The sequence below is a fragment of the Eublepharis macularius genome, chromosome 5 (genome assembly GCF_028583425.1).
Source record: "Eublepharis macularius isolate TG4126 chromosome 5, MPM_Emac_v1.0, whole genome shotgun sequence".
Lineage (NCBI taxonomy): Eukaryota > Metazoa > Chordata > Lepidosauria > Squamata > Eublepharidae > Eublepharis > Eublepharis macularius.
Window position 1 is genome coordinate 32144640 of NC_072794.1, and position 23877 is coordinate 32168516.

A 23877-nucleotide genomic window follows, 5' to 3' on the forward strand; every position below is an offset into this window, starting at 1 on the left:
GCAGGGATTGGGACAAGGAGATGTTATAAATACCTGGAATTTTTCCTGCATGTATCAAAAAACAGAAAAAAATCCACGTTTTTCATCTTTTGGGGATACGGTTTGTAGTTAGTAGTTAGGTGTTGGACTAATTAGCCTGCATTATGTACTTTTGCGAAGGTACCTTAAGAATCTAAGTGGATATGAATATGAGGTAGGAAGACAGAGGGTATGGATTTTGAGGTCTTGCCCAAATATTGTATGAAACCATCTCTGAGCCTGCACCCACGGTGCAAGGATTTTCCGTTTTGCATTCATTGCCAATGTGAATTCAGACGCATGCGCATTCCATACAGGAGTTCCATACAGCACTTTCCTCCATCAGCTGCCATTTTCCCTACCTCCCCCCCCCCTCATCTCGCCACTGGAGAGCTTTTAAAAAATCAGTACAGGATAACAGTCTAGCCATTAACTTTTTTTTAATAGACCTTTTTCAAAAGGTCTTCTGGAGACATGATGAGGAAAACAGTGCCCACGAGGGGTTGACACAAGGAAAACACCCATGTAGGAGGCACATGCGCACTTTCCTGTCCAGTTGGCATGACAACACACTGGGTCTGTGCTTCTCTCCAAAAGATAGATGCAAACTAGGTTTGGAAAAAAGCATTCCGAGGGTGGGGGAAAGTCAATTTGGACTTTTCCAGCTCCAAGTTGGGAAATTCCTGGAGATCTGGGGGAAGAAACTTGGAGAAGTGGGGTTTGGGGAGGGAAAGGACCTTGGCATGGTATAATTCCATAGAGTCCATCCCCAAAAGTAGCCATTTTCTCCAGGTGAACTGATCTCTGTGGCCTGGAGACCAGTTGTAATTCCAGGAGATCTCCAGCCGCTACCTGGAGGCCGGCAACCCTAATTTGGAGACAATTAGAGCGTGGCTTTGTATGAATGCACAAAAAAACGAAAGGGGCTCCAGTTCAGAGAGCAAAGCAGAAGAGGAAAACTTCCACATGGAAGCAGCCTAAATTAGTTAAGTTTAAAAATAGTTTGATCCCTCGGAGTGCACAGTGGGGTGATAGGGCCTGCTAGCTTCTCAATTGAAATGTTCTGTTTCTGTTTGTGGAATGCCATTGATATGTCTCAGTATTTTTTTAAGTGCTTTCATCCGGCGTTGAGATTTCTGATCTAGCAGGGAAGCTATTTGTTCACTTACATTTAATAAATAACATCGCTTTAGGTTTGTTGGACTGCGAAAGGCAGGGTGGAAGTTCATATTATCCTGGCAGACACATGTTCCTGTATCAATTTCTGAGATAATGTGTATGCGGGGGATAGGGGAAGCATTTGCAGGGGAGGATCAATGGGAGGAAGGAGTTTGTGATGTGCCAGTTATTCCTCACAAATGCATCCCAGGGCCACTTTTCTCCTAGCTGAGCTCCAGAACCAGAAGTGAGCCCAGCCTTCAGCCTGACAGTTTTTTCCTGCATGTGTTTTCCAGCCCTCATGCTAACATTTTGAGAAAAACACATTTGTATGACTCCTATTTTCTCCTTAATGCACAACAACCCTGCCCTTATTGTGAGGCTGGTGGCATAGAATCCATTGTTCTAAGCTGCCAAAGGCATATGGAAGTGGTTGGAAGCTAAAAGTGGTTAGGATTAGGGTTGCTACCTTTCAAAAATCCAAGTGTCAGGGATATCTATCTATCTATCTATCTATCTATCTATCTATCTATCTATCTATCTATCTATCTATCTATCTATCTATCTATCTATCTATCTATCTATCTATCTATCTATCTATCTATCTATCTATCTATCTATCTATCTATCTATCTATCTATCTATCTATCTATCTATCTATCTATCTAGAGGTAGAGGTAGAGGTAGAGGTAGAGGTAGAGGTAGAGGTAGAGGTAGAGGTAGAGGTAGAGGTAGAGGTAGAGGTAGAGGTAGATAGCACGCCTAATTGACTATATACACTTGGAAGATCAGCAAATAAAAATAGGAGAATATGTGCATAGGTGGTGCAGATGTGTATGTTCCAACCAAACCACTCAACCCGTTGCTCTTTGAAAAGTCAGGGAGTGGGGCAAGATAAGCAAAGTTAGAATGTGCCCCAGAGGACTTTAGTATCCACTTTCACTTTGGGTATGCTGGGTCAGAAGCAGTGTGTAACTCTGGCATGAGGCTTTTGATCAGGCTGGTGCTAACGGCCCAGGCTGTGAGAATTCATCTTGGAGTCCTCTGCGATGGTGCAGACAGGACTGTACTGCATACTCCAGGTGTGCACACCTTTACTTCGCTGGACTGATCTCACTGTCCCCTAGCTACCCTAGAAAAGAGAAGGGACAAGTGATGGCAGCCACTGAAGGCTGCCAGTGAACCACATAGCACTACCAGGCATGCTGGATTCTACCCCTCTATGCCAGTTGCTGTTCCTCCCTGATACGGATTGTTTGGATAATTAACTGACATGCACTACAAAGAAAAGACCATTTCAGGGCAGCTGTTGTAGCTCGACTTATCACAAAAGCATTCTGCACAGAATACGTACAAGGCAGGGGCTTTCGCCAGAGATACTTGGAACTAGTACTTGTTGCATTAAGTAATCAGCTTGAAGTGGCACTACAATAACTCACATGGGGGAAGGGCACACCCCATAGTACTCTGTGTTTAATGGAGTTGTAAAATGTGAAAGCACATGTAAGAAGATAATATTTTTAAATAAGAATAATTTGGCACGTTCTTATATATTGCCTCTTCTGATCTTAATCAGTATCACACGGTCTTAATTCTTCCTGTGCTACCTGTGGAAAATTGACCATCAGGTTTTCTTGTAGGTGGACAGCTGGCCAGAAAGCAAAACCAAAAATTCTTCTTGTCTTTTGGGGATCTTGATCATGTCAGAAAAAAGATGGGCTCTGATTGAATCCAGATTGAGCCGTTTCCTGTTAGCGTGCTAACTCAGCCCTCAGTGACTTTTTCTGTAAGTCGGTGCTATTGACTGGTGGCCTGCCAAGTCTCTTTAAAGACTTCAAGCCAGATTTGCTGAAATAACATAAGCAAAAATTATACCTCAAATGTTCCTTAAAACGATTCCTAGCACGTCAGGGTGGGTTGCTGATAAATTTGTTTCCTTTTGTATGCACACGCATGCAAGGAGACATTCTTAGTGGCTGCTGATCTGTTATGGAGTGCCAGAGAGCCATCAAAAGCCAGGCTTGAAATGTGTTCTGGAAGAGCTGTAGAACTTTGAGTTTGTCTTCATGTCGAATGGCCAGGGTTAAGCAGGCATGGGGTTAATTTAAACTGAACAGTGTATTTTGTTCCTTGTTGCTAGATGCCCTAGCATCAGTGGCAGAGCCTATGCAGTGGCAGAGCCTATCTCGTTTATAGTGGACATCACTACCATTTGGAACCATCCCTTTCTCCTTTTTTGCTTCTGGGAGCAGGATCAGAGTAATGGATTTCCCAAATCCAACTGGAAACCAAGGGGCTTGTGTAGGGTTCCCATTCCCCCTTTGGGGGTGGAGGATCCCCCGCTCCCAGCCTCCACCCCCTGCCACCACTCACCTGGTCTGCAGGAGGAGAAGGCACAGGAATGGGCTTCCCAGGATGTTCTCCTGGTGCAGCACAATGACATCACTTCCAGGAGTGATGTCATTGTGCAGGCCACAGGAACACTCCCGCTATTTGTGCTCGGCCAGTTTGGGTCCCAAACAGGCCAATTCTTTAAGAGCTCAAAGAGTGCACATGTGTGCGAAGACTTCCTAAAGGTGAATGCTGGGTTTCCCCCCCCCCTCTCCTGCCAGGAGGGTAAAGGGATCTTGCCAACCCTAGGTGTGTAATATCCTTGTATTTCTATCTACACTCATTCCCGTGTTCTGCATCTAAATCCTGAACCTGCCTCTCATTCCTAAATTCTGCACCTAAACCTTGAATTTCAAAGTGGTCTGTGATTGGCAGTAATCAAGAGTCAAACTAGAGGTTTCAGTGGGCATAGGTCTAACCTGTGGCCATTGACACCATTTTAGAGAATTTAGCTGTTTAAAAAATTGCCGCAAGTGCAGCAGCACCACGCCATCTTGTTCTAGGGTTGCCAGGTCCCCTTACCTTCCTGGTGGGGGTGGGAGTGGGACACGACCTGGCACTCATCTGTCTTCTTCTCACACCAATTTTTAAATTGCTAAATTTTCCTTTAAATTGGCATCAGTGTCCATGGGCTGGCTGTGTGTCCTTGGAAAGGGGCAGGACAGACATGAAGCGAATAAACTAAGTAGGATATAAAGTAATGTACATTTTTAGGTGGCATTTGCCTATCAAGACCACCAAATTCCACTTTGATTTGCACTGATAGATGAATGAGATGGAGATACACATAATGAATCAGAAACAGAGGAACAATTTAAATATGAACTCAATATGGCCTGCATAATTTGTGACCCCACCTCCCCAAGCTGCAAGAAGTCCAGCAAAGGTTTGATAAATCTATTTTTGTTTCCTGCTTGAGGCTGCAAAAATGTGAGGGGGTGTTGTTAAGCACCTGGCAAGACATATAACAACGTAGCTGGTGGGCTGCTTTTTTGTTTGTTAGGTCATGTTGTTCAAAGCCTGGAGAAATTGCATTTTTGGAAACACAGAAGGACATGTTTTCTCAGTAAAGCTTTGATTTAAAATTAGTAAAAGAGTTTTTAGCAAGAGGGTGGCAGTAGCATTATCCAATTGTTCTGGCAGGAAATCTGTGAATTGTTCCAAGCAATCACCTGCGTGAAACTCAAGATGTCCTGCATTTTTTCTTGGAAAATCTCTAAGGAAGGAAGTTAGACAACCTGGATTTCTGGTTCAACAGCAGATCTTAAAGTCAGATCCACCTTATCTCTAATCTAAATTTAGTTTCCTGTAAGGTAAACCAGTTGCCTTGTGGCCCTATCCTCAGTGATCACAGATTCTTTCTTCCTTACAATAATTTGTTCACATAGTTACTACTAGGCTTGCCATTCCCCCGCTGGGGGCAGAGGATCCCCTGCTCCCACCTCCTCCCCCACCCCCCACCCCCACCCCCACCCCCACTTACCTGGCCAGCAGGGGGGCATGCCCCCCAGGGCACACACCCACCGATGGCGCAGCACATCCCAGGCGGTACGGAGTGCCCCTGTGCCCCGCCACAGCGTGTTCCCACACCCCACAACAGGCCCATTTTTGGGCTGAATCGGGCCTATGCCACGCACTGCACACATGCATGAAGAAGAACAATGAAGACTGCAGAGGGTAAGTGCCAGCGTCCTAGTCTTAAGGGATCTGGCAACCCTAGTTACTACGGAAGTCAGATGACATCGTCAGTTAATGGTTACAGCTTAATAACTTAGATCCGCTGTGGCAGTACCACAGATTAGAACAATTTCCACTCGTGGTATACAGTTTTCTTGCTTCCCTCCTGTTGCCGTCCAACTTGGGTGGCAGTTTGGGCTGAAGGTTGGGGGAGGAAAGGGACACTCTGCAGGCCAAAACCCTTCTATTGGTGGAAACACTCCAGAAGATCCAAGCCAATCATTCCATATTTTTTTCAGATTTTATGACAATAATTTTGCCTTTGTATGGCATTACAGGCATTAGCCTGGTTCAATGTGGAGGTGCAGGAACAATATTCATACACAGGGCTTTTTTTCTGGGAAAAGAGGTGGTGGAACTCAGTGGCCTCAGAGAAAATGGTCACATGGCTGGTGGCCCCGCCCCTTGATCTCCAGACAGAGGGGAGTTTAGATTGCCGTCCGCACCGCTCGGCGGCATGGAGGGCAACCTAAACTCCCCTCTGTCTGGAGATCAGGAGGCGGGGCCACCAGCCATGTGACCATTTCCAAGAGGTTCCAGAACTCCCTTCCACCACGTTCCAGCTGAAAAAAGGCCCTGTTCATAAACCTGACAGGAGGAAGAGTTAGGTTGGGTATGTTGTTGGTAATGCCCTCTTAATTTCCATGATTGTACTACCATTCAGTCTTTCTCTCCCTCACTCTTTTCAAAGACCTCCAATTGAAAAGAGGAAAGGAAATCAGGAAATGCTTGGTTTAAAAGTAGGGAAATGATGTAAAAACATACTGATAGCTGGCAAATAAATAAGAAAATTCTCAGAAGTGGATGGGGAATAATTCACGAAGGCCCTTCCCCATTTTTTTACCAACTTGAAGGATTTCACTGCGGCACACATGCAGAACTGAAACTTACAAACAAGCCATCAACCCCCCTAAACCCTAACAAGCTCACCCTTCCCCAGTCCTTTAATTCATAACGTTAGTGATCCCACAGTTTGTTCATTACTGTAAATGTTTCACTGCTACCCATCTACAGAACTGAATTAAAATAAACTTCAGCAGTTCTAAACAAAAAAAATGGAACTCGTATTTTCTTCTATGCCAGACTCAAGGAAATTGACGGCGAGAGTTTAGAAAAAAGAATCAAATTAAAACAGTCATCACAGACTAATAACCTGTCAAGAACAATATGCTTCAAGTCTGTGCTCCAAGAATTCATGTATCATCATTCTGAGGAGAAAATCTAAATAAGGAATATCTTATAAAAATGAATATATATCTCCCTTTCCTAAGGGGTGTGTGTGTGTGTATGCATGCATGCACGTGTGCATTCACAAAGCTCTCAGGATAGATCACTAAATAAGGAACACATGGCAGGCTATAGAGATGCTGGGATCAGTAGTTAATTATTTGTTTTTATATCTAAGTGAGTGACAACCCTTTATTTATGAGTGTGTGTGGGAGGGATTAAATGCTGCATTTGAGAACACCAACCTAGTGACCAGAAAATCTACCTTATCTCCTTATCTGCATCACCTAGAGGTATAAGGTAGCTACAAGGTGTGCACAGAGAGTCTTTAATGGACTTTAATTACACTCCATGAAAGGCTTCTAGGTTTGTGTGTGTGTGTGTGCGTGCGTGTGTGTGTTCCCAGAGAGAGAGAGAGAGAGAGAGAGAGAGAGAGAGAGAGAGAGAGAGAGAACAGACTGTGGTTTCCACTTCTGCCTAGCAAATGTATTTTCATTTTTCTTACCCATGACACTATTGAGATTTGCTGCCATTATACAGTAACTAGCTTTTATGAGGCACTTTATTTTTATTTGTTGTCATTATTATTGTTCTAATAAAATTCTCATTTTTATGATATACAGGAGGACTGGACCTGTGTACTACAGATCCCCTAGGGCATAAGAGTGTGTCTGCAATGCAACCAGAGCAGAATTCAGTTTTTTCTCCCTCTTATCTCTGTTCCAGATTGCAGCCCACTCCCCCAGTGCCATTGGGGTCAGAAAAACAATATGACGAGGGGAGCAGGGTTCCCTCCTTCCATGCAGTAGAGAATTGGGCCCCCATGAGACAGTTTAAAGGAGTCCCCAAATGGGAACTCACTCGTTAAAATGGTGTGACCCTGGGAACACTTGTCTCATCTAGTTTGGCCCTTATTTTGCTCCAAAGTACTCAAAAGGAACCACTGTGGTGTAAGATGGCCCTTATTTGCGTAACCTCATCCTTTCTCCAGAATACTTTTCAGAGTTTGATGATTCTTGGATATGAAAGAACCTTGTAAAGTGACTTTTATGTAGGCAAGGGAGGGACTAGAGGTAGGTATGAACCAAAATACGAATCAAAGTTTGTTACAAACAGGGCTGGTTCGTGGTTTGCGAACCAGTGGTTCGTGGGAGCTCATTTCTCACGAATTGTGACGAATTTTAGTCCGGTTTGTTTGGTTCATATTTTGGTTTGTCACTGCAAACAACCTGGAGCCGATCAATCAGCTTCCTAGCAATGGTGTGGGGGTGAAGGGGCTCTCAGCAGACCTTCTGCTGACCCAAAAGTAATGTTTTCACAAACCAAACAAACTGATTTGCGAACCGGGGCAAGTTTGTGAAAGTTCGTGCTTCATGGTTTGTGAAACACAACAAACCACGAACCTCATGGTTCGGAATTTTCCCAGTTCATGCCCATCTCTAGTAGGGACCCATGAAGACAGATGGGGAGTGATAGGAGCCTCAGAATTTCCCGTTTTAACAAAATGTTTGTACAGTTTCAGGTTTTAAATTCCTTCTCTCTGTACTTTGAAGGGTTCAACCTATATGTTTTTTAGCAGACCCCTTCCTTGTTTGTAGGGGGGCCCATTTTATTGTCCTACCATGAGGCTTCCCATATTACTATTAGAAGAAATGTCAGCTTTTACTGTAGTAACGTTCAGAGTGTATCTTTCTACGTGCCACCTTTTATGTAATCTGGTACAGTCCACTCCCCATCATTGTAGTGATCCCTTATAATGCACACACACATAACGCACACATATATTGTACGGGATCATATATATTGCAAAAGAGTGCAAAATCGTGGTAGCAAAGGGAAAATAGCTGAGGAAGGAGCAGTGGTAGCAGCAACGTTTTACTATAATTACTCTGGATGGGTGGAAGTGAGTGAAATAGAAACAGATAACGCCAGGGTGGGACCCTCTGTACCAGTGGATGACGGAATGCACAAGAGCTTTGCTGTCTTGATGGAGAAAGATCTGTACAATGTCGATACTTCACAGCAGCGGGGGGTGGGGAGAGCCTGAATATCTCTCATTCCATCTTGATAGCGTAACAGAAATTGGAGAAGCATAATGAGGTCACTGAGCCCATCCTCAATTGGATTACTCTCTATAGCACATTCACTTAGGCCTTTTCACTGTGTAAATGCAAGTGATGTAAACTGCGGAGCTCCTCTGGGGAGATCTCTGGTGTCATATAGACTTCATTGCTGAAAAATGTAGCCTGATAATGTTTTCCCTTTATGTAATCCCTTACTGATAAAAGAGATGGACATGTGTGTATCCTATTCCAAATGGTATATATCTTGTAATTAAGTGTAACTCGATATACTCACAAAGTGGAGACTACCAAAAAAAAAAAACCCAGATGAATCATCCCCCCTCCTGCCCCAGCTGCCCATAATCTCTGAATCCTTATTCTCTCTCGCACTCTCTTTCCTTTTCTCTTCCTCTCCCTCTTTTGTTTTCAGATTCCCACTCTCACATATAGGGCTGGTTCATTCATTATCTCTGTGGCAACCGCACTGCTGGAAAGCTAAATTGCAAGGAGACCTAGCTAACAAGGTTGGCCGTTTGTATGAATGGCGCCCATGTGGTTTGGCCCGGTAGTAATTATACAAGATCAGCTTCTCAATGAATTGTCCTGTATTTTGACACATGCTGTCTTGATCACAATTGCACAAATATGCACAACTGCATTCTCTCTTTCTAATTCTAACATACACACCCAGAGATTCACTGGGTATGACCTGGGCCTGTTGGTGGAGAGTTCATTTCATCTAGCCTTGCCATCTCCATTCTCTCTCTAAGGTGGCGCTGGCTTCTCCTCTGGCTCATGTGGCCAGGCTAAGTAAGGCCTGCGACCGTTCTGTTCTCTTGTGAAACAGTGGATCTGTTTTGTGGGAGGCTTGACTCTGGAGAAAAAGTTACGTGCTTACAATTCTATTTACTGGATCTCTCACAGATCCCTCTCTTAGCCTAAAAGGAAAGAAAGGGGGAGGGAAGAAAAAACATTTAGAAAGTTTTTTATGACTAGAGGATATTCTTGGTAGCCTTCGGTGACTAAGCAATGGGCTACTTACAGTCCTAGGCCTCAGCAGATCAGTGGCATAATTCCCTTGGACATATACCGATTAACTGTGGGCTGCACAAGGGCCTTTTTATCTCCTCGTGGTAAAATCTCAACTCTGCATAGGTCTCCTTCAAAACCCACTGAAGTCCAGGATGTTTATTCCAGTAACTGCAGCAACGTTTGAGTCAGCTGGCTGAAACTTGAAAAAACAAGAATGATAAAGTACCATATCTGGTATGAACTAGGAGAAATGCAGCTAATAAAGGTGCATTGCAGCTGGAACATCTGGACTGAACATGAATATGTATATTTTGTTCAACAGATCTCTAAACTGACTAATCATTTGTTACCTTGATGTATTAGGCTTTCAGGTGGTATCCCATCCGGAAACTGACCAGTTCGCATCTGTTTAGCTTCACAGCTGGGTGCTTTCAAGACCATCCTGTTTTAAACACAGCTTACGTTGCCCGTGTTGATTTTGGCTTCATCTTTCCTTTTCAGGCTTAGTTTCACTTTTGGAGGATATGTGGAGGAAGGTTCCTGATAATCCTCTTTGCTTAAGACAAATGTTTGTACTAGTCTTTGAGCAGAATTAGATTCCAAAATCATGGGGACTCTGCCAAGAGCAGTTGTTGCATGTTTATTTCCCCCTCTTCTCCCCTGAAACGTGTTGTGATGATTTGTGCGATCTGACATAATCACATCATGCATTTCACTTTCCCTGCGCAAAATCATTGTTTGCTGTGAGGTAGAGAAGCTTATGGGGTTGATCCACATGACACTGCCTTAGACTCGGTCAGAAACTTGGTCTCTCAAGGCCAGTATTGTCTACTCTGATTGGCAGTGGCTCTCTGGGGTCTCAGTTTGAGGTCTCACATCACCTGCTACCTTTCCCATTTAACTAGAAGTTCTGGGGATTGAACCTGGGCCCTTCTTCGTGCGCACCTGATGCTCTGCCAAAAGTCTCATAGTTTCTCCCCTCCCCAAAGGAGTTTCTGTTGGTGGAGGAGGGGAGGGCAGTTTTAACCGATTTCCCCCCACCCGGTTCCTAAGGGTCCGTTGACTCCGAGAAGCAGAATGTTGGGGGATTCAGTGGGCTGCAGCAGAAGAAGGGAAATGGAAAAGGACAACTTCAGCAGCTTCATTGTCTTGGCAGAACTCTGAAACCAACCGATGCTGTGACATGTTTAATTATTATGTGTTTTGGGGGGTAAAGGAGGAGGAACAAGACATAGGGCTGCTGTGTTTGCTAGCATTCTGCCCTTTGTTTAAACATTCAAGGTATAAATGTTGTGTTACACTGAAGGGTCAAATCAACAGATTTCCCCTAATTTAATGGAAATCAAAGATATGTTGTGGGAAATGTATTTTTTACCTTTCCTCTGATCAGCCTGGAATGACTTTCATTTGATTCTGAGGAGATCTCCCGCTAGGGCATCTTAGAGAGCAACACCTGCTTGCATACATCAGTAAAGGTGTATCATCATGAGCCTTAAAATTGTCTTTGGTTGCAGTACAATCTCTTTTGTACTTGCTGGTTTGAATCCCACTACTGCCATGAGCTCAGTAGGTGGCCTTGGGTAAACCACTCCTCTCAGCCCCAGCTCCCCAGCTGTATTGTGGGGATAATAATAACGCTAACTTGTTCACTGCTCTAAGTGAGGCATTAATCTGTCTAAAAGAGTGGTATATAAGTGCAATTATTGTTATAATTATTACCGATTTGAGAAATTAATTCCCCTTCTGTTTTTATTGTTCATTGCACAGGTTGAAGGGGACCAACTACCCCCAGGGCATACTGTCAGCCAGTATGAGACATGTAAGATCCGGACAATAAAAGCTGGTACCTTAGAGAAGCTTGTGGAGAACTTGCTGACAGCTTTTGGGGACAATGATTTTACCTACATCAGCATCTTTCTGTCAACGTACAGGGGCTTTGCCTCTACAAAAGAGGTACTGGAACTTCTCCTTGACAGGTAAGATTCCGTGGTTAAGATGGAAGTGAAAAGAAAGGACTTTCACCTATTTGAAGCGAACTAAGGGATTAACTTTGGGATATGGAAGTGTTCTAAGAGGTGAAATGTTTTTTCTGAATGACTGCTAACTTACCTGGCCTATACAATGTTGTTTAAAAGTAAGGGGATGTACCCTGCCATTCTACTACCATAGTCAACATTCATTATTTCAGGTTTTTATAGGCTCACTGTGCAAACAGAATAGTATCTAGTGTGGAATTTAGCATTGTTAGGATATTCGTTTTTATTTGGGAGGGGGGGGAATCCAGATTTATTCTTGCAGCGGTAAAGAGTAGCATGGAAAAATGGCTTTGTGGTGTTGTAGTTAGAGTGTTAGACTATGACTGGGACATCTGTGTCTAAATCCCCGGTCTGACCCCAGTGTCATCAGTGAAAGAACTGGATCCAGTCCAGTCACTCTTTCTCGCAGCCATACCTACCTTTGTGGATAAAACTGAGGAGGGGAGAACTATGTACCCAGCTCTGGGCTCCTTGGAGGAAGAGTGAAATAAAAATCTAATGGAAAGATAGATGGATAAACCATTTCTCTCTACACCTGAAGCAAGTAGGAGTCATTTGTGCAGAACTGTTGTACTTCAAGCTGCCTTTTTGGAACCTCTAAATTTATTATGCTTGTATTCTTTCCCTAAGAAATAAGATTGTTTTTAATTGGGATGTTAAATTGTCAGCTTATTTTCTGACAGCACTGCTGTTGCTTGTGTGGTGTTTTTCATATCCATTCTCTTGCATTCCCCTGTATTAATTACGCCTATTTGGCTGAAGGTTCCCTTTCGATATTTTAACAATGAGAAGCTACTAGTAACCATGCTGATCTGCGTCCAGCAAGTAAACAGTCCATGAATGTAAATGCCAGCTCTAGCTTAAAAAAAAAAAGGAAAACAAAGTTCATGTATTAAATTGAAGAGTATGTGTGTTTCCCTTTTTAACTTTAATTAGAAATATTTTGAAGTTGATTTGCAATTAGTTACCTAAAGAAATAAGATTTACAGTGCAATCCTATGGAGGATTACTCTCGTCTAAGCCCATTGATTTCAATAGGTTTAGACTGGAGTAACTCTCCATAGGATTGCACTGTTAGAGGCAGTGACCAGTGGTGAATCCAACTGAATACATTGCAGAAATAATTCTGGAAAAAAAATTGGTGTGATGATTTCATCCTCATTCTGGTTTATAAATTTATTTATTTTAATCCCACTATAGTTTCTAGTGTTACAGTGGTACCGAGCCTGCTAAGAGAGCCACTGGGCATATCCATGGTACAGACCTGAAATTACATAACACTGCCTGGCTCTTACCATGGTAATGTGGCAACTTTTGGGGGTACAGCGGAAGGAATGTAGAGCCTGTCAGGGCTTTTTCAGCAAATCACTGTACTCCTTCTTCTTAATTACTGTTTCCACGAGCAAAGTCATAAACAGTGAGCCATCATCTAGTAAAAGGGAAACCTAGAGTTCAATGCCGGAGTTACAACGTGATTTTATTACAGCTGCCAAAAATTTAGCCACACACAAAGTGACTTCATCTCTTATTAGCCAAGAGAGAAAATCCTGCTTAAACAGAGGAAGAATCAATTTAGCTCTCCAATCTAGAACTTCAGGACACTCCAAAAGAATATGGTCTGTAGAATCAATCAATATGGTCTGTAGAATCAATCAATACTACAATTCCTGGGATTCTTTGGAAGCAGCTGTGGCCATCGAAGGGGTAGGAAACCAGTGTAAGTTTGCAGTGTTGCTAGGGCTGTGGGCCAAATTACCTGTAACATAATGTCTGCTTTGGCCCTGTATCTCCTCTCAACAGCTCTGCAGGATGCTGTTAAGAAGAACAACATCAAAACTAGGGATGCCAACTCTGGGAAATTCCTGGATATTTGGGGGTGGAGCCTGGGAAGGGTGGGGTTTGAGGGAAGGTAGGGACCTCAGCAGGGTATAATGCTACAGAGTCCACCCTCCAAAGCAGCCATTTTCTTCACGGGGACTGATGGTTGTAGTCTCGCGATCAGTGGTAGTTCTGGAAGATCCCCAGGCCCCATCTGGAGGTTCGCAACTGTAATCCAAACAGTACATGAAGAAAGCTGAGTATATGATCCTATTTGGCATCTGCCTGCAAGTCTGAAGCTTGTTTGCCTGCAAAATGGCAAACTAGTCTCTTTGTACAGCCTGCTTTGCACCGTCCATGTGAGTTCTGGTACTGTACTGTACTGTAAATCGAGAGCTGAAAGCACTCACTCAAAAAAAAAAAAAAAGGCTAACAGCAAATAACTTTTTAAAAAAAATCTGTTTTAGGAAAGTCACTGTTAGGAATTTTATTTGCAAGTTGTGGTTTTCAATTCCTCTTTGAAGGAGAAGACTCTTAATTGCAGAACAAACTGGGGAGTGATTGTATTGCTGTCCTGAAACAACCCTGAGCTCCTTGAGCTAGTGGTGGGGTAGTGTTGCCAGGTCTTCTTGGCAACTAGTGGGAGCTTGGGGGGGGCAGGGCAGGGGGGCACCAAAACCTTTGGGTTGCTTCTTAAGGAATCAGCCCTGGTGTGAAGCACATGCTCAATCCAACCTCCCTGGCGACAATGTCACTTCTGGGAGTGATGTCATTGCAGTGGGGCACGGAGGTGTGCATACCTGTTTACCTGTTCATGATGAGTGATCACCGGGTGGATTGCCTCTCCTGGGCAAACTGCTGGGAGTTTGCCCACCATCAGAGGGCACCTGGCAACCCTCTGGTGGGGAGAGATCTGCTTTGGTCATGGCTGGCTGAGTGAGACCCAGCCCTGGAGCTGGCAGAGGGAAGGCTGTTCTATAGCTGCTTGTTGTTGCTGCTGCACTGTACTTTCCCAAAGAACATCAGTTTGCAAACTGTCACTCCAACTCTTTTATAAATCACCAGGCTATATATAGGATTTTCACTCCCTTCAGTCAGGGACTTCAGATCTGTGAGTTGGCAGATGAAAAAGAAAGGCACTTTCCAGAGGCTGTAAAAGAAAACCCTCACATCCATCCAAAGGCTGTGATTTTGATTGCTTTGGGGACAATAAACAAGAGCTTTACACGGTGCACCCCTATGCAGAGTATAAACCCATTGATTTCAGTGGGCTTAGCTGGAGTAACTAGATTTGCCAGGTCTACCCTGGCACCTGGGAAGGTAGGGGGCAGAGGGGTGAGTGCACCCACCCTGCGCGTGCTCCCACACTCCCATGCAATAATGTCATCACATGAGTTGCTGGAGCCTGTGCGTGGACATTTCCCAGGTTGCCTACTGGTGGCAGGCAATTGCTGAGTGGCCTGCCTCTTTCTGTCCGTCACCAGCAATTGACAGGCAGAAGGGCAAACCATGAGGAGTTTGCCTGCCACCAGAGGGCACTTGGCAACCTAGGAGTAACTTTTCCATAGGATTGCAGTATCAGTGAAGTACTATCTTTACACTTAGGTTACAGTGGGCAAGGCTAATTCGTTGTACCAACTGATGAGATACCAAATGGTAACCTTACCCCCTGGTAGATGCTATGCCTCATGTGACCAGACAGCCTTTTCTGTTTTAGGAGATTTCTACCTTTATTTTATGAACACATGAAGCTATGTTGCATTGAGTCAGACCATTGCTCAGTCCAGGTCAGTCTTACCTACGCTGATGGGTAGTAGCTCTCCAGGGACTCAGGTAGAGGTCTTTCACATAATCGCATCCTTTTAACAGGAGGTGCCGTGGACTGAATGTGCAACATTTTGCTTGCAAAGCAGATGCTCTGTCACTGAGCCATTGCCTTTGATTTGAGCGGCTTTATAATGTGTCAGACACTTGGTCTATTGGATCAGTATGTTGTACATTTAGGGTTGCCAGGGGCCCCAGGGGCCAAAGCGAGAGTGCAAGGGGAAGGGGGGGAGCCAAATGGGTGATTTTTACTGAGTTTGGCTTCTGCACACCCTGCGGCTCCTCCATTGCGCTGGAAAATGACATCATTTTCTGGCTTGATTGGGAAGATGGGGGTCGTGCTGAAGCCCAATTCCGTATAAATCACCCATTTGGAGGCTATTTATATTGGCTTGGCCCCACAGCTGCTCTGTCACCTGCGTGACGGGGGACTGTGTGACAGCAAATGGCTTCACAGTCTATCAGTGAAATCCTAAGGAGTTATTCCCATCTAAGCCCATTGAAATCAACGGGTTTAAGCTGTTGTAACTCTACTTAGGATTTCACTGTAGGCTACCTAAGCATGTGTGTTGTCATTTTTGCCATCTAAGTGGCAAGAGAAATTAAAAATTAGAAAGCAAATTTTGTAGTAAAGAAAAGAAAGTACATTATTTGGATAGACACCCAGGTGCATACATTTGGATATCAAGTTAAATTTTGTAACATTGAAAAACTGAGCTCTGTAATAATTTATCATGAAACATTATTGTTGCCAGAATTATTCTAATCTAAACAGTAAACATCCTGGAAAACATGTCTACAGTACACATAGAAATGAAGTAAAATAAACATAGGAATTACTATTAACTAATGCGGTAGATTGTTTTACATGAATTTTTTACATAACATTTATTCATGTTAAACATTTTGAGTGAATAAAATCTTGTCTTAAAAAGTGTTTCACTCATTCTGAAATAAAATATATTTAATACGAGGATTTTTTCACTTGCTTTCCAAAAATTTCCAAGTTTTTTTCACTAGAAACTGAAAATAGCAGTGCTTTAAAAATTAGAAAATTGCCAATAATTCCCACAAATCCCCCCTCCTCACTAGGATGTTCCCAAGGGTCTGCCCTTTCTCTAGCTGAGTGGGCTGGCACAGAAGGATCAGGACTTGGGTGAGCCCCCCCCAAGATGCTAGTATTTTATTTTATCCCGAGTTTACAGTCTTTACCATATACATGACTTTCACTACAGATCTTTAATCTGACATTGTCTCACTGCCCCAGAAGTGTGCCCAGGAGGCCTGTTCCCCCATCTCCTCCCCCCCCCCCGCTGGCCAGGTGAGTGGTGGCGGGGGGGGGCAGAGGGTGCGAGCAGGGAATCCCCTGCCCCCACTTGAGAATGGTGTAGTTTCTGAATATATTCACAACAATCAGACAATCGATCATAATCATCAAGGGAAACAGCTACATTTTTACCCACAAAATATGGCAAACAAAATTACACTTCTAGTGGTACAGGGTTCCCACCCCCATCCCCAACTTAACACTAACAAGTATTTTACTTAAAACTTTGTCAGTATAACTTCAGAGTAGTTGGATGTGTGTTGTTGATTTCTTATCAGTTTCACTGACCTGTTCTTCTGACCCTGGAGCAATTATATTTGACTCCTGGAAGCCCTCGACTGCAGAATTTGAATCCAGTCTAGGAAAAGTGACTATTATTTATTATATCTCTAGAGCTTTTGAAACAAGGCCCCCACAGTAGCACAATACAGAAGGGAAACACAGGAGACTTAAGGCCATTAGCCCAGAGAAAACAATTGTGTCTTCAAGCACTGTTTAAAAAATCAAGCTAAGGTGTCCTAATCTCAAGAAACAAAGCATTCCCTAACAATCAGAGAAAAGGGGCAAAGAGGAGAGGGAACAGATGAGATTTTGGGTTTGACAAGAAGTAAAACACCACTAGAACCCATACAAGAGGGAGTCTGAAGAGATAAGAGAGTTGAAAGATAAGGAGCCAGACCACAAAGACATATTTAAACTACCAAAAGTTTAAACTGAGTTTTGTAGGGAAATGGGAGCCAAACAGGGAAAGCCCAGACAAAGTAAGCATCCCGGAAGTGACGTCATCTTGTGGGCCCGGGAGTGTGCGTGCGTTTTGCACACGTGCGACAGACAATGGGGTAGGTAGGTGCCGGGTCCCCCACTTCCCGTCGGGAGGACATGGGGATCTGGCAACCCTACTTCAGCTGTGCTGGGTGGGGAGAATAGACAGGGAAGACAAGAGAAAGGCTTATTGAGGAGAGTGGGTGTCTCTAAGTCTGCTTGTGTTAGAACAATCCTTTCAGCTGGCGTGCAGAGAGAGGAAGATGTGGCACCCTTGCTGTCTATGTATGCAGACCATTCCAAAAAGCATTTAAAAAAGGTGGCTCTCTGGGGCGGGAGCTCTGGTAGCCTTCTGAAGGTCCTGCTTGATCCATAGCTGAAAATCACTGAGAGACCATGGTACAATAACAAAGTATTTATTTATTAACAGTATTTATAGGCTGCTTTTGAAAATATATTGTTGAGTCAGATCATATATGCAGTAAGGCCTTTTCCATTCATTCCTAAGAGTGAGAAAAATAAATAGCAGCATCTTTGAATTTGATGCTTAAAAATGTATTAGGAAGAACGTTCTGCCAGAGATTGCTGTAAATGGGACATATACCCCCTTGTATTACAATCAGTGTACTTCAAATATTGCAAGGCATGTCCACACCAGGCTTTTTTTTATTTTTGGGAGAAATTGATCATGTTTTTTTCCCAAGCTGATCAGTACTGATGAAGTCTAGAAATTTATTTTTTTAGTGGAGATGTGACCAAAATTCTGTAGCACTCAGCAAGGTCTGAAAAAGAACCTGAATTTTGAGCTGCAGTTGTGGTAGTACAGTTTTCTTGACTCTATTTTCAAGAGTGCCAGATTAATGATGGATGATATTTATTTAGAACATTTAATGAGCTGCCTTTTCATCTAACAAAACAGGCCCCTGAGCTGGTTTACAGGATTAGATAAAACCTATAACATAAATAGCATATGATCAGAAAAAGAATAAAAACAGTTCTAAAGTATCCAAGAGTGAAGCCACATATATGGGATGATGATGAGTAGCATATGGTGTGCTTGCCCCCATTCTGATCTGTTTGACATACATACCAATTGTACAGCAAGCTTTGCACACATCCTGTACAGGAAGGGCAGCTGACCTCATTATAATTTTCTTCAGCTTTTATAATAAACAGTAGAAACCACAGGAAATCCCAGCAAGTCACCACTTCTTCCTATCTCAAAAATGGTACACAATCAAAGGCTGAAAATCCTTGGGATGCTTTATTTGAAATCTTTCATATATTATGTGTTGCCTAGAACTTGTCACGTGGAACACAAGGGACAATGAAGTTTGTGATGCAGAGCTACAGATGTGTTTTTGGAGGCGGGAAGGGTGGAATGTCACAAAGATGCCACAGAACCCCGGAAACCAGAATGAATACCAGAATGAAAATTCTGCCAATGAACATCTGTGGTGTGTGCGTCACCTAACATGTTATTTTATCCTTCTGCTGTGTTTTGATGTATATGCAAATGTATGCAGATTTGATTAGCAATTATAAGCAGAGCAACGCCCTTCTAAGAGCCAAACTACAAGTAACGCCTGACACAGGTTGGACACTTGTCAGCTTCCCTCAAGTTTTGATGGGAAATGTAGGCAGCTTGGCGGAATGTTGGACAAGTGACAGTTGAAAAGTCCATTGGACAGCAGTTGGAGAGTGAAGCTGCGAGACCAGGATGCCTACATTTCTCATCAAAACTTGAGGGAAGCTGACAAGTGTCCAACCTGTGTCAGGCGTCACTTGTAGCTTGGCTCTAAGCCCATTAACTTAGAATGTGTGTGCATGTAAAGTGCCATCAAGTCATAGCCAACTTATGGCAACACGGTATATTTTTCAAGGCAGGACACAAATGGGGGTGGTTTGCCATTGCCTGCCTCTGCATAGAGGCCCTGGACTTCCTTGGGGGTTTCCCATCCAAGTACTATCCAGGGGTGACTGTTTCGTTTCTGAGATCTGGTAGTCTGGGCCATCCAGGTCAGGGTCAATGAATTTAGAAGGGTGTGACTCTGGTTAGCACTGTGGTGTAAATAAGCTATAACTGTTTTAATTGAGGGAAAGCCCTAGTTTATTAGATAACTTGTGCTGTTTACAAAAGGTAGGGTGATATAAGAGCAAAGCATTAAATACAGTGACATTACTAGCATATAAATTAATATACTTGCAACCTTCAAAACGATTCTGCATTGGCTGAAAGATGTCAAGTTACACTTCATTCCTTGCATATGCAATTTAATTTCTAATCATGATGGATTGTGTTGGTTTTAAAATTCATTCTTACTAGATCAGGGTTTCACGTTTATCTTTGTGGCTTTTAAGTGCCAAAAATTGACCCTGCCTAAAACTCTTGGTACTGAGTGAGCTAATCCTAGTACATTGAATAAAGCAGCACTACAAAAAGAATTTTAGAAGGCGTGGACATTTCATATTCCTGAGAGACAACTTGCATATTTATTTATTTTGGTTATTATGTGATTTTTGCTTCACATGGTCAAGATATCATAGAATTTTTTGCTGAGTACTAGTCTACCCACTTCATTTGATGTCACAAACTGGTCACAAGAAAGGACTTTTTATACATACATTAAATTTCCAGGCTTGGTTAAATTTTCTTCTCTAGCGTGAGAACCTTTCAGAGTTATCTGAAGTGTATTGCCCTTGAAACAGTGAAGGCTGTGGCACTGGTTGACTGAAAAGTTCTGGAACATTTCAACTACTCAGGGAACAAATCAACCAGAATAGTTGCTGTCTCACATATGTAAAAGAAGGGAAGGTTGTCAATAGGACTGATAGAGCAGCATGGAGCGTTGTGGTGAAGTGACTGAAAGCAGGAGACTGGATTGAGAAATGGAAATCTGAGCAAGGAGTGGTTGAAAGAGGAGGTGGCACAAGGAAAAGGGCAGAGGTGGTAGAGAAATGGGCAAGGAGAAGCTAATAAGAAAAGAGGCCCTGAAGAAACCTCACAGTGTTGAAGATGAAGAGGAGCTTTGAGTAGGGAACTCATTTCCTCATCCCCTCACTGTTTATCTGGCGGGCAGGCGGGGAACAGGCCTCCCGGCGTGCTCCTGGGGCTTGCGCAACAATTTCACTGATGTCATTGTGCTGCCCTGAGAGCTCTCCTGTGCTTTGCAGCGAGCCGATATGGGCCCCAAATGGGCTAAATTGGGCCTTAGGGCCCAAATTGGCCCACTGCAATGCCCACACACGCTCCCCACCTTGCATGATGAAATCACTTCCTGGATCACGCAGGCATAGGATCATACATGCAACAAGGTAAGTGCTGCCCACCCCCCTCCTGCTGGGAAGATAAGGGAACCTGGCAACCCTAGCTTTGCGGTTTGATGGGGGAAGCAAGGCAGGTTTCCTAGGGAGATGGGCCAAAACACAGAATGAGTAAAGGAAATAGGTCAAAAAACATGCTGGAGGAAGGACAAGTGAAGGAAAAAGGAGAATTAGGACAAAGCCTCACGTAACGTCTGAAGGTAGGAAGAATGATGTGGTATTGGCAGGAAAGAGATAGCCATGAAGTGGAGATTTCATGCAGTTAGTAATTTTAGCCTTTGGTCTTATGCCTCCCTCCATGTAGGATCCAGCCACTAATTTGATTAATGTACTGTACCTGCAAGTCAATGCATATCATATTTACTTGGGAGTAAGCCCAACTGAACTTACAAGTAAACACGCACAACAAAGTGTCAACTGAATCTGGAAATTGAGGGAAATACGAGTGATACAGAAATATATGAATATCTGCTGATCGTAACAGTTTTTTCTCTTTTTTAACTATGCGTGCCTGCACAGCGCATGCATGCTCCTGGAGTGGTGTGATGACATCGCTGCTGGAAGTGACATCATCATGCCAACGCCCATTTCTGGGTGCCACTCCTGGGCAGTACCATGCAGCCACAGGAGGCCATCTAGGTGTCCAGGCTGATTGGCCACTTCTCCAGGCTGGTGGCAGCATCGCTATGTAACCGTAGGAGGGGAGAGGAAGGGGAGAAAGAGTGAAAAGTGGACATCTGGCTTGGTTTCTAGCTCCACCACAGCAGCTTCGTTCATCTGAACAGGGCCTTCCGCAGATGGGCAAAATCAGCCTTATGGAATGGCCTGCCTGATGAGGTCAGGAAAGCTCCCACTCCCGCAAACCGGATTTCCACAAGCTATGCAGACCTGAATTATGCAGGAAGACTTTTTTTACAAAGATAATAGGACTGTGTTGTAAGGAAAGGGTTCAGAGAGATGCTTTGGTGAAGGAATAGAGACTGTCGACAGTACTATGTACTGTCTGTTGCTGTAAATTCTACTGGATAGTTTCCATGTTGTATAATATATCACGCCAAATTGCTTTTTGTTTTGTTTCGCTTCTATATTTAGATTTATGTTATTTTCAAATGTCTGCAACTCATACCCTATTGTATTGTTTATTGAATGTCCCAGCCATTGTTTGTATTGACTTACACTGTATAATCCATCTTGGGTCTCACTAGGGTTGTCAGGTCCCCCAAACCAAGGGATTAGGTGGTTGTGGGAGGTACAATGAAGTCCTCGCTCTGGAGAACTTCATTGTCGCACTAGCTGCTCGGAGCCGAATAGGCTGCATGAGCAGTATCATTAAAGTAAAGTATAGTCGCACTAGAATGACATCATTCCTGGTGCGATAGTGAAGTCCTCTGGAGTGTGCAGGAGTGTGCTCTAGGGCTCTCTGGAGTGTGCAGGAGCATGCTCTGGAGCTCCCAATCCCATTCTCTGCACCTATCCCCCAATGAATAGGTAAGTGGTGGTGGGCAGAGGCTGGGAGTGGGGGATCCCCTGCTCCCATAGGAGAATGGGAGTCCCTAAGTCTCAGTGAAAAAGTTGGACAATCAGTTTAGTCAAATTTGATGTTATGGATGTAGGGTCTGCATACGCGAGTGTGTATGCCTGGACAGAGCTTGCTTGTTGTGTCTTCCCCCTGCTCTCATTGCGGTACAATCGCATGCATGAAGGAAGTTTCATTTTGTTCAGTGGGGCTCAGTCACAGGTCAATGCTCATACGCTATTAGTTGACTTGCTCTCTTCTGCTGTTGAGTGCTGTTATACATAGATAAATACATGAAGATGCCTTCTACCTAGCCAGATCCGAGGTCAGTATGGTCTGCCCTGACTGGCAGGGGCTCCCCAGGGTTTCATCTGGGAGGTCTTTTACATCTCCTGTTACCTGATCCTTTTAACTGCAGCCTGTGGTTATTGAACCTGGGGCGACTCTGAGTGAAAAGCAGATGCTGTACCAGTGAGCCACTATCCCTTTTTTTTTGCTTCTGTCCCTCCCCCCATCTTGCTTTCTGATGCTGTTATGTATCCTCCTCATTTTATCATGGAATAATACTGTGGAAACAGTTTAAATATATCCACGTACAGACACCAAGGCAGGAGGGTACACAGCTACATTCCCCCTTCCTGCCCAGGCCAAAGCCATTGGGAAAAGACGTTGGCCCTTAGTGTGCACCTATTTTGGTGGGCTGGGGACTGTGAGCCGTGAAGCCAAGGGGGCATCAAGTTGCTTGGTCTAGACCCTGCCATGGCTGTTGTACCTTTTATGAGCTACATTGAAGAGAAATGCTATCTGTGAGAACCCTAAGGAATAATCGAGGGAACTTCCACACACTGATTTGAACTCATCAGCTAATTCTTTGGCTGCAGGACTCTGGTAAATGTTAGGTGTTTTTAACCAATAGCTGATCACTCAGTAAGTTCATAATAGATTCTTAAGCTCTATTACTTAGGCATGGCTCATTCCCCCTCTCCCTTACTTTTAAGCACTGTCTGAATTGTGCATTTTCCTCTTGTGTTTAGATATGGAAACCTGGAAACCTCACACTGTGAAGAAGATGGGAGTCAGAACTCTGCCGAGACCAAAACAGTACTCAGGAAGTAAGTGTCGTTTTTCTCTGAACAGCAAAAATCACAGCCTGGATTCAATACTAAGAAAAAAGGATGTGGCCAGTTATTCCTTAGAAAACTATGCACCAATCTGCTTAATGTACAAAAAACAAGGTAGCAACTTTGGCATAATCGTACAGAAGATCAGAAGAGCCCTGCAGAGGAACCAGGCTAAATAGGTAGATGAAAGACCACGGGCGTGAGCCAGTCAAAGTAAAGTTCAGTGTTTTCTCAAAACTTTCTCATTAAAATAAATGAGCTTTAAAGGTGCTGAAGTTTGGCTGGATTGTGACTGAGGTTTTTGGATTTTTGTTTTGCCTTTGCCTTGTGCTTCTTAAGGAAGTGTAACTTGGCTTAATGTGCATATTGTCCCTATTATAGCTAAAGCTTCTATGCGCTTCTTGGTGCACAAGCCCATCCAGCTTTCTTACCTTGAAACCAGAGCTTGCAGCTCTTTTCCCGACTCAAACCAGGGTACCCTTCATCTTGGCAACCCCTTTGACAGATATACAAATCTAGTGCA

The 23877-nt window shown here is 43.7% G+C and overlaps 1 protein-coding gene across 3 annotated transcripts in view; it reads left to right on the top strand.

Moving 5' to 3' along the window:
* Positions 1-23877, top strand: part of RGL1 (ral guanine nucleotide dissociation stimulator like 1) — a 110946-nt gene that overhangs the window by 30998 nt on the left and 56071 nt on the right. For all 3 annotated transcript variants that reach the window (XR_008597019.1, XM_054979344.1, XM_054979345.1), the window contains exons 3-4: positions 11394-11602; positions 23268-23345. Coding sequence is in view for 2 of the 3 variants with exons in the window: in XM_054979344.1 (XP_054835319.1) it covers positions 11394-11602; positions 23268-23345 (287 nt within the window). In the remaining variant the exon portion in view is untranslated. The remainder of the gene's footprint in view (positions 1-11393; positions 11603-23267; positions 23346-23877) is intronic.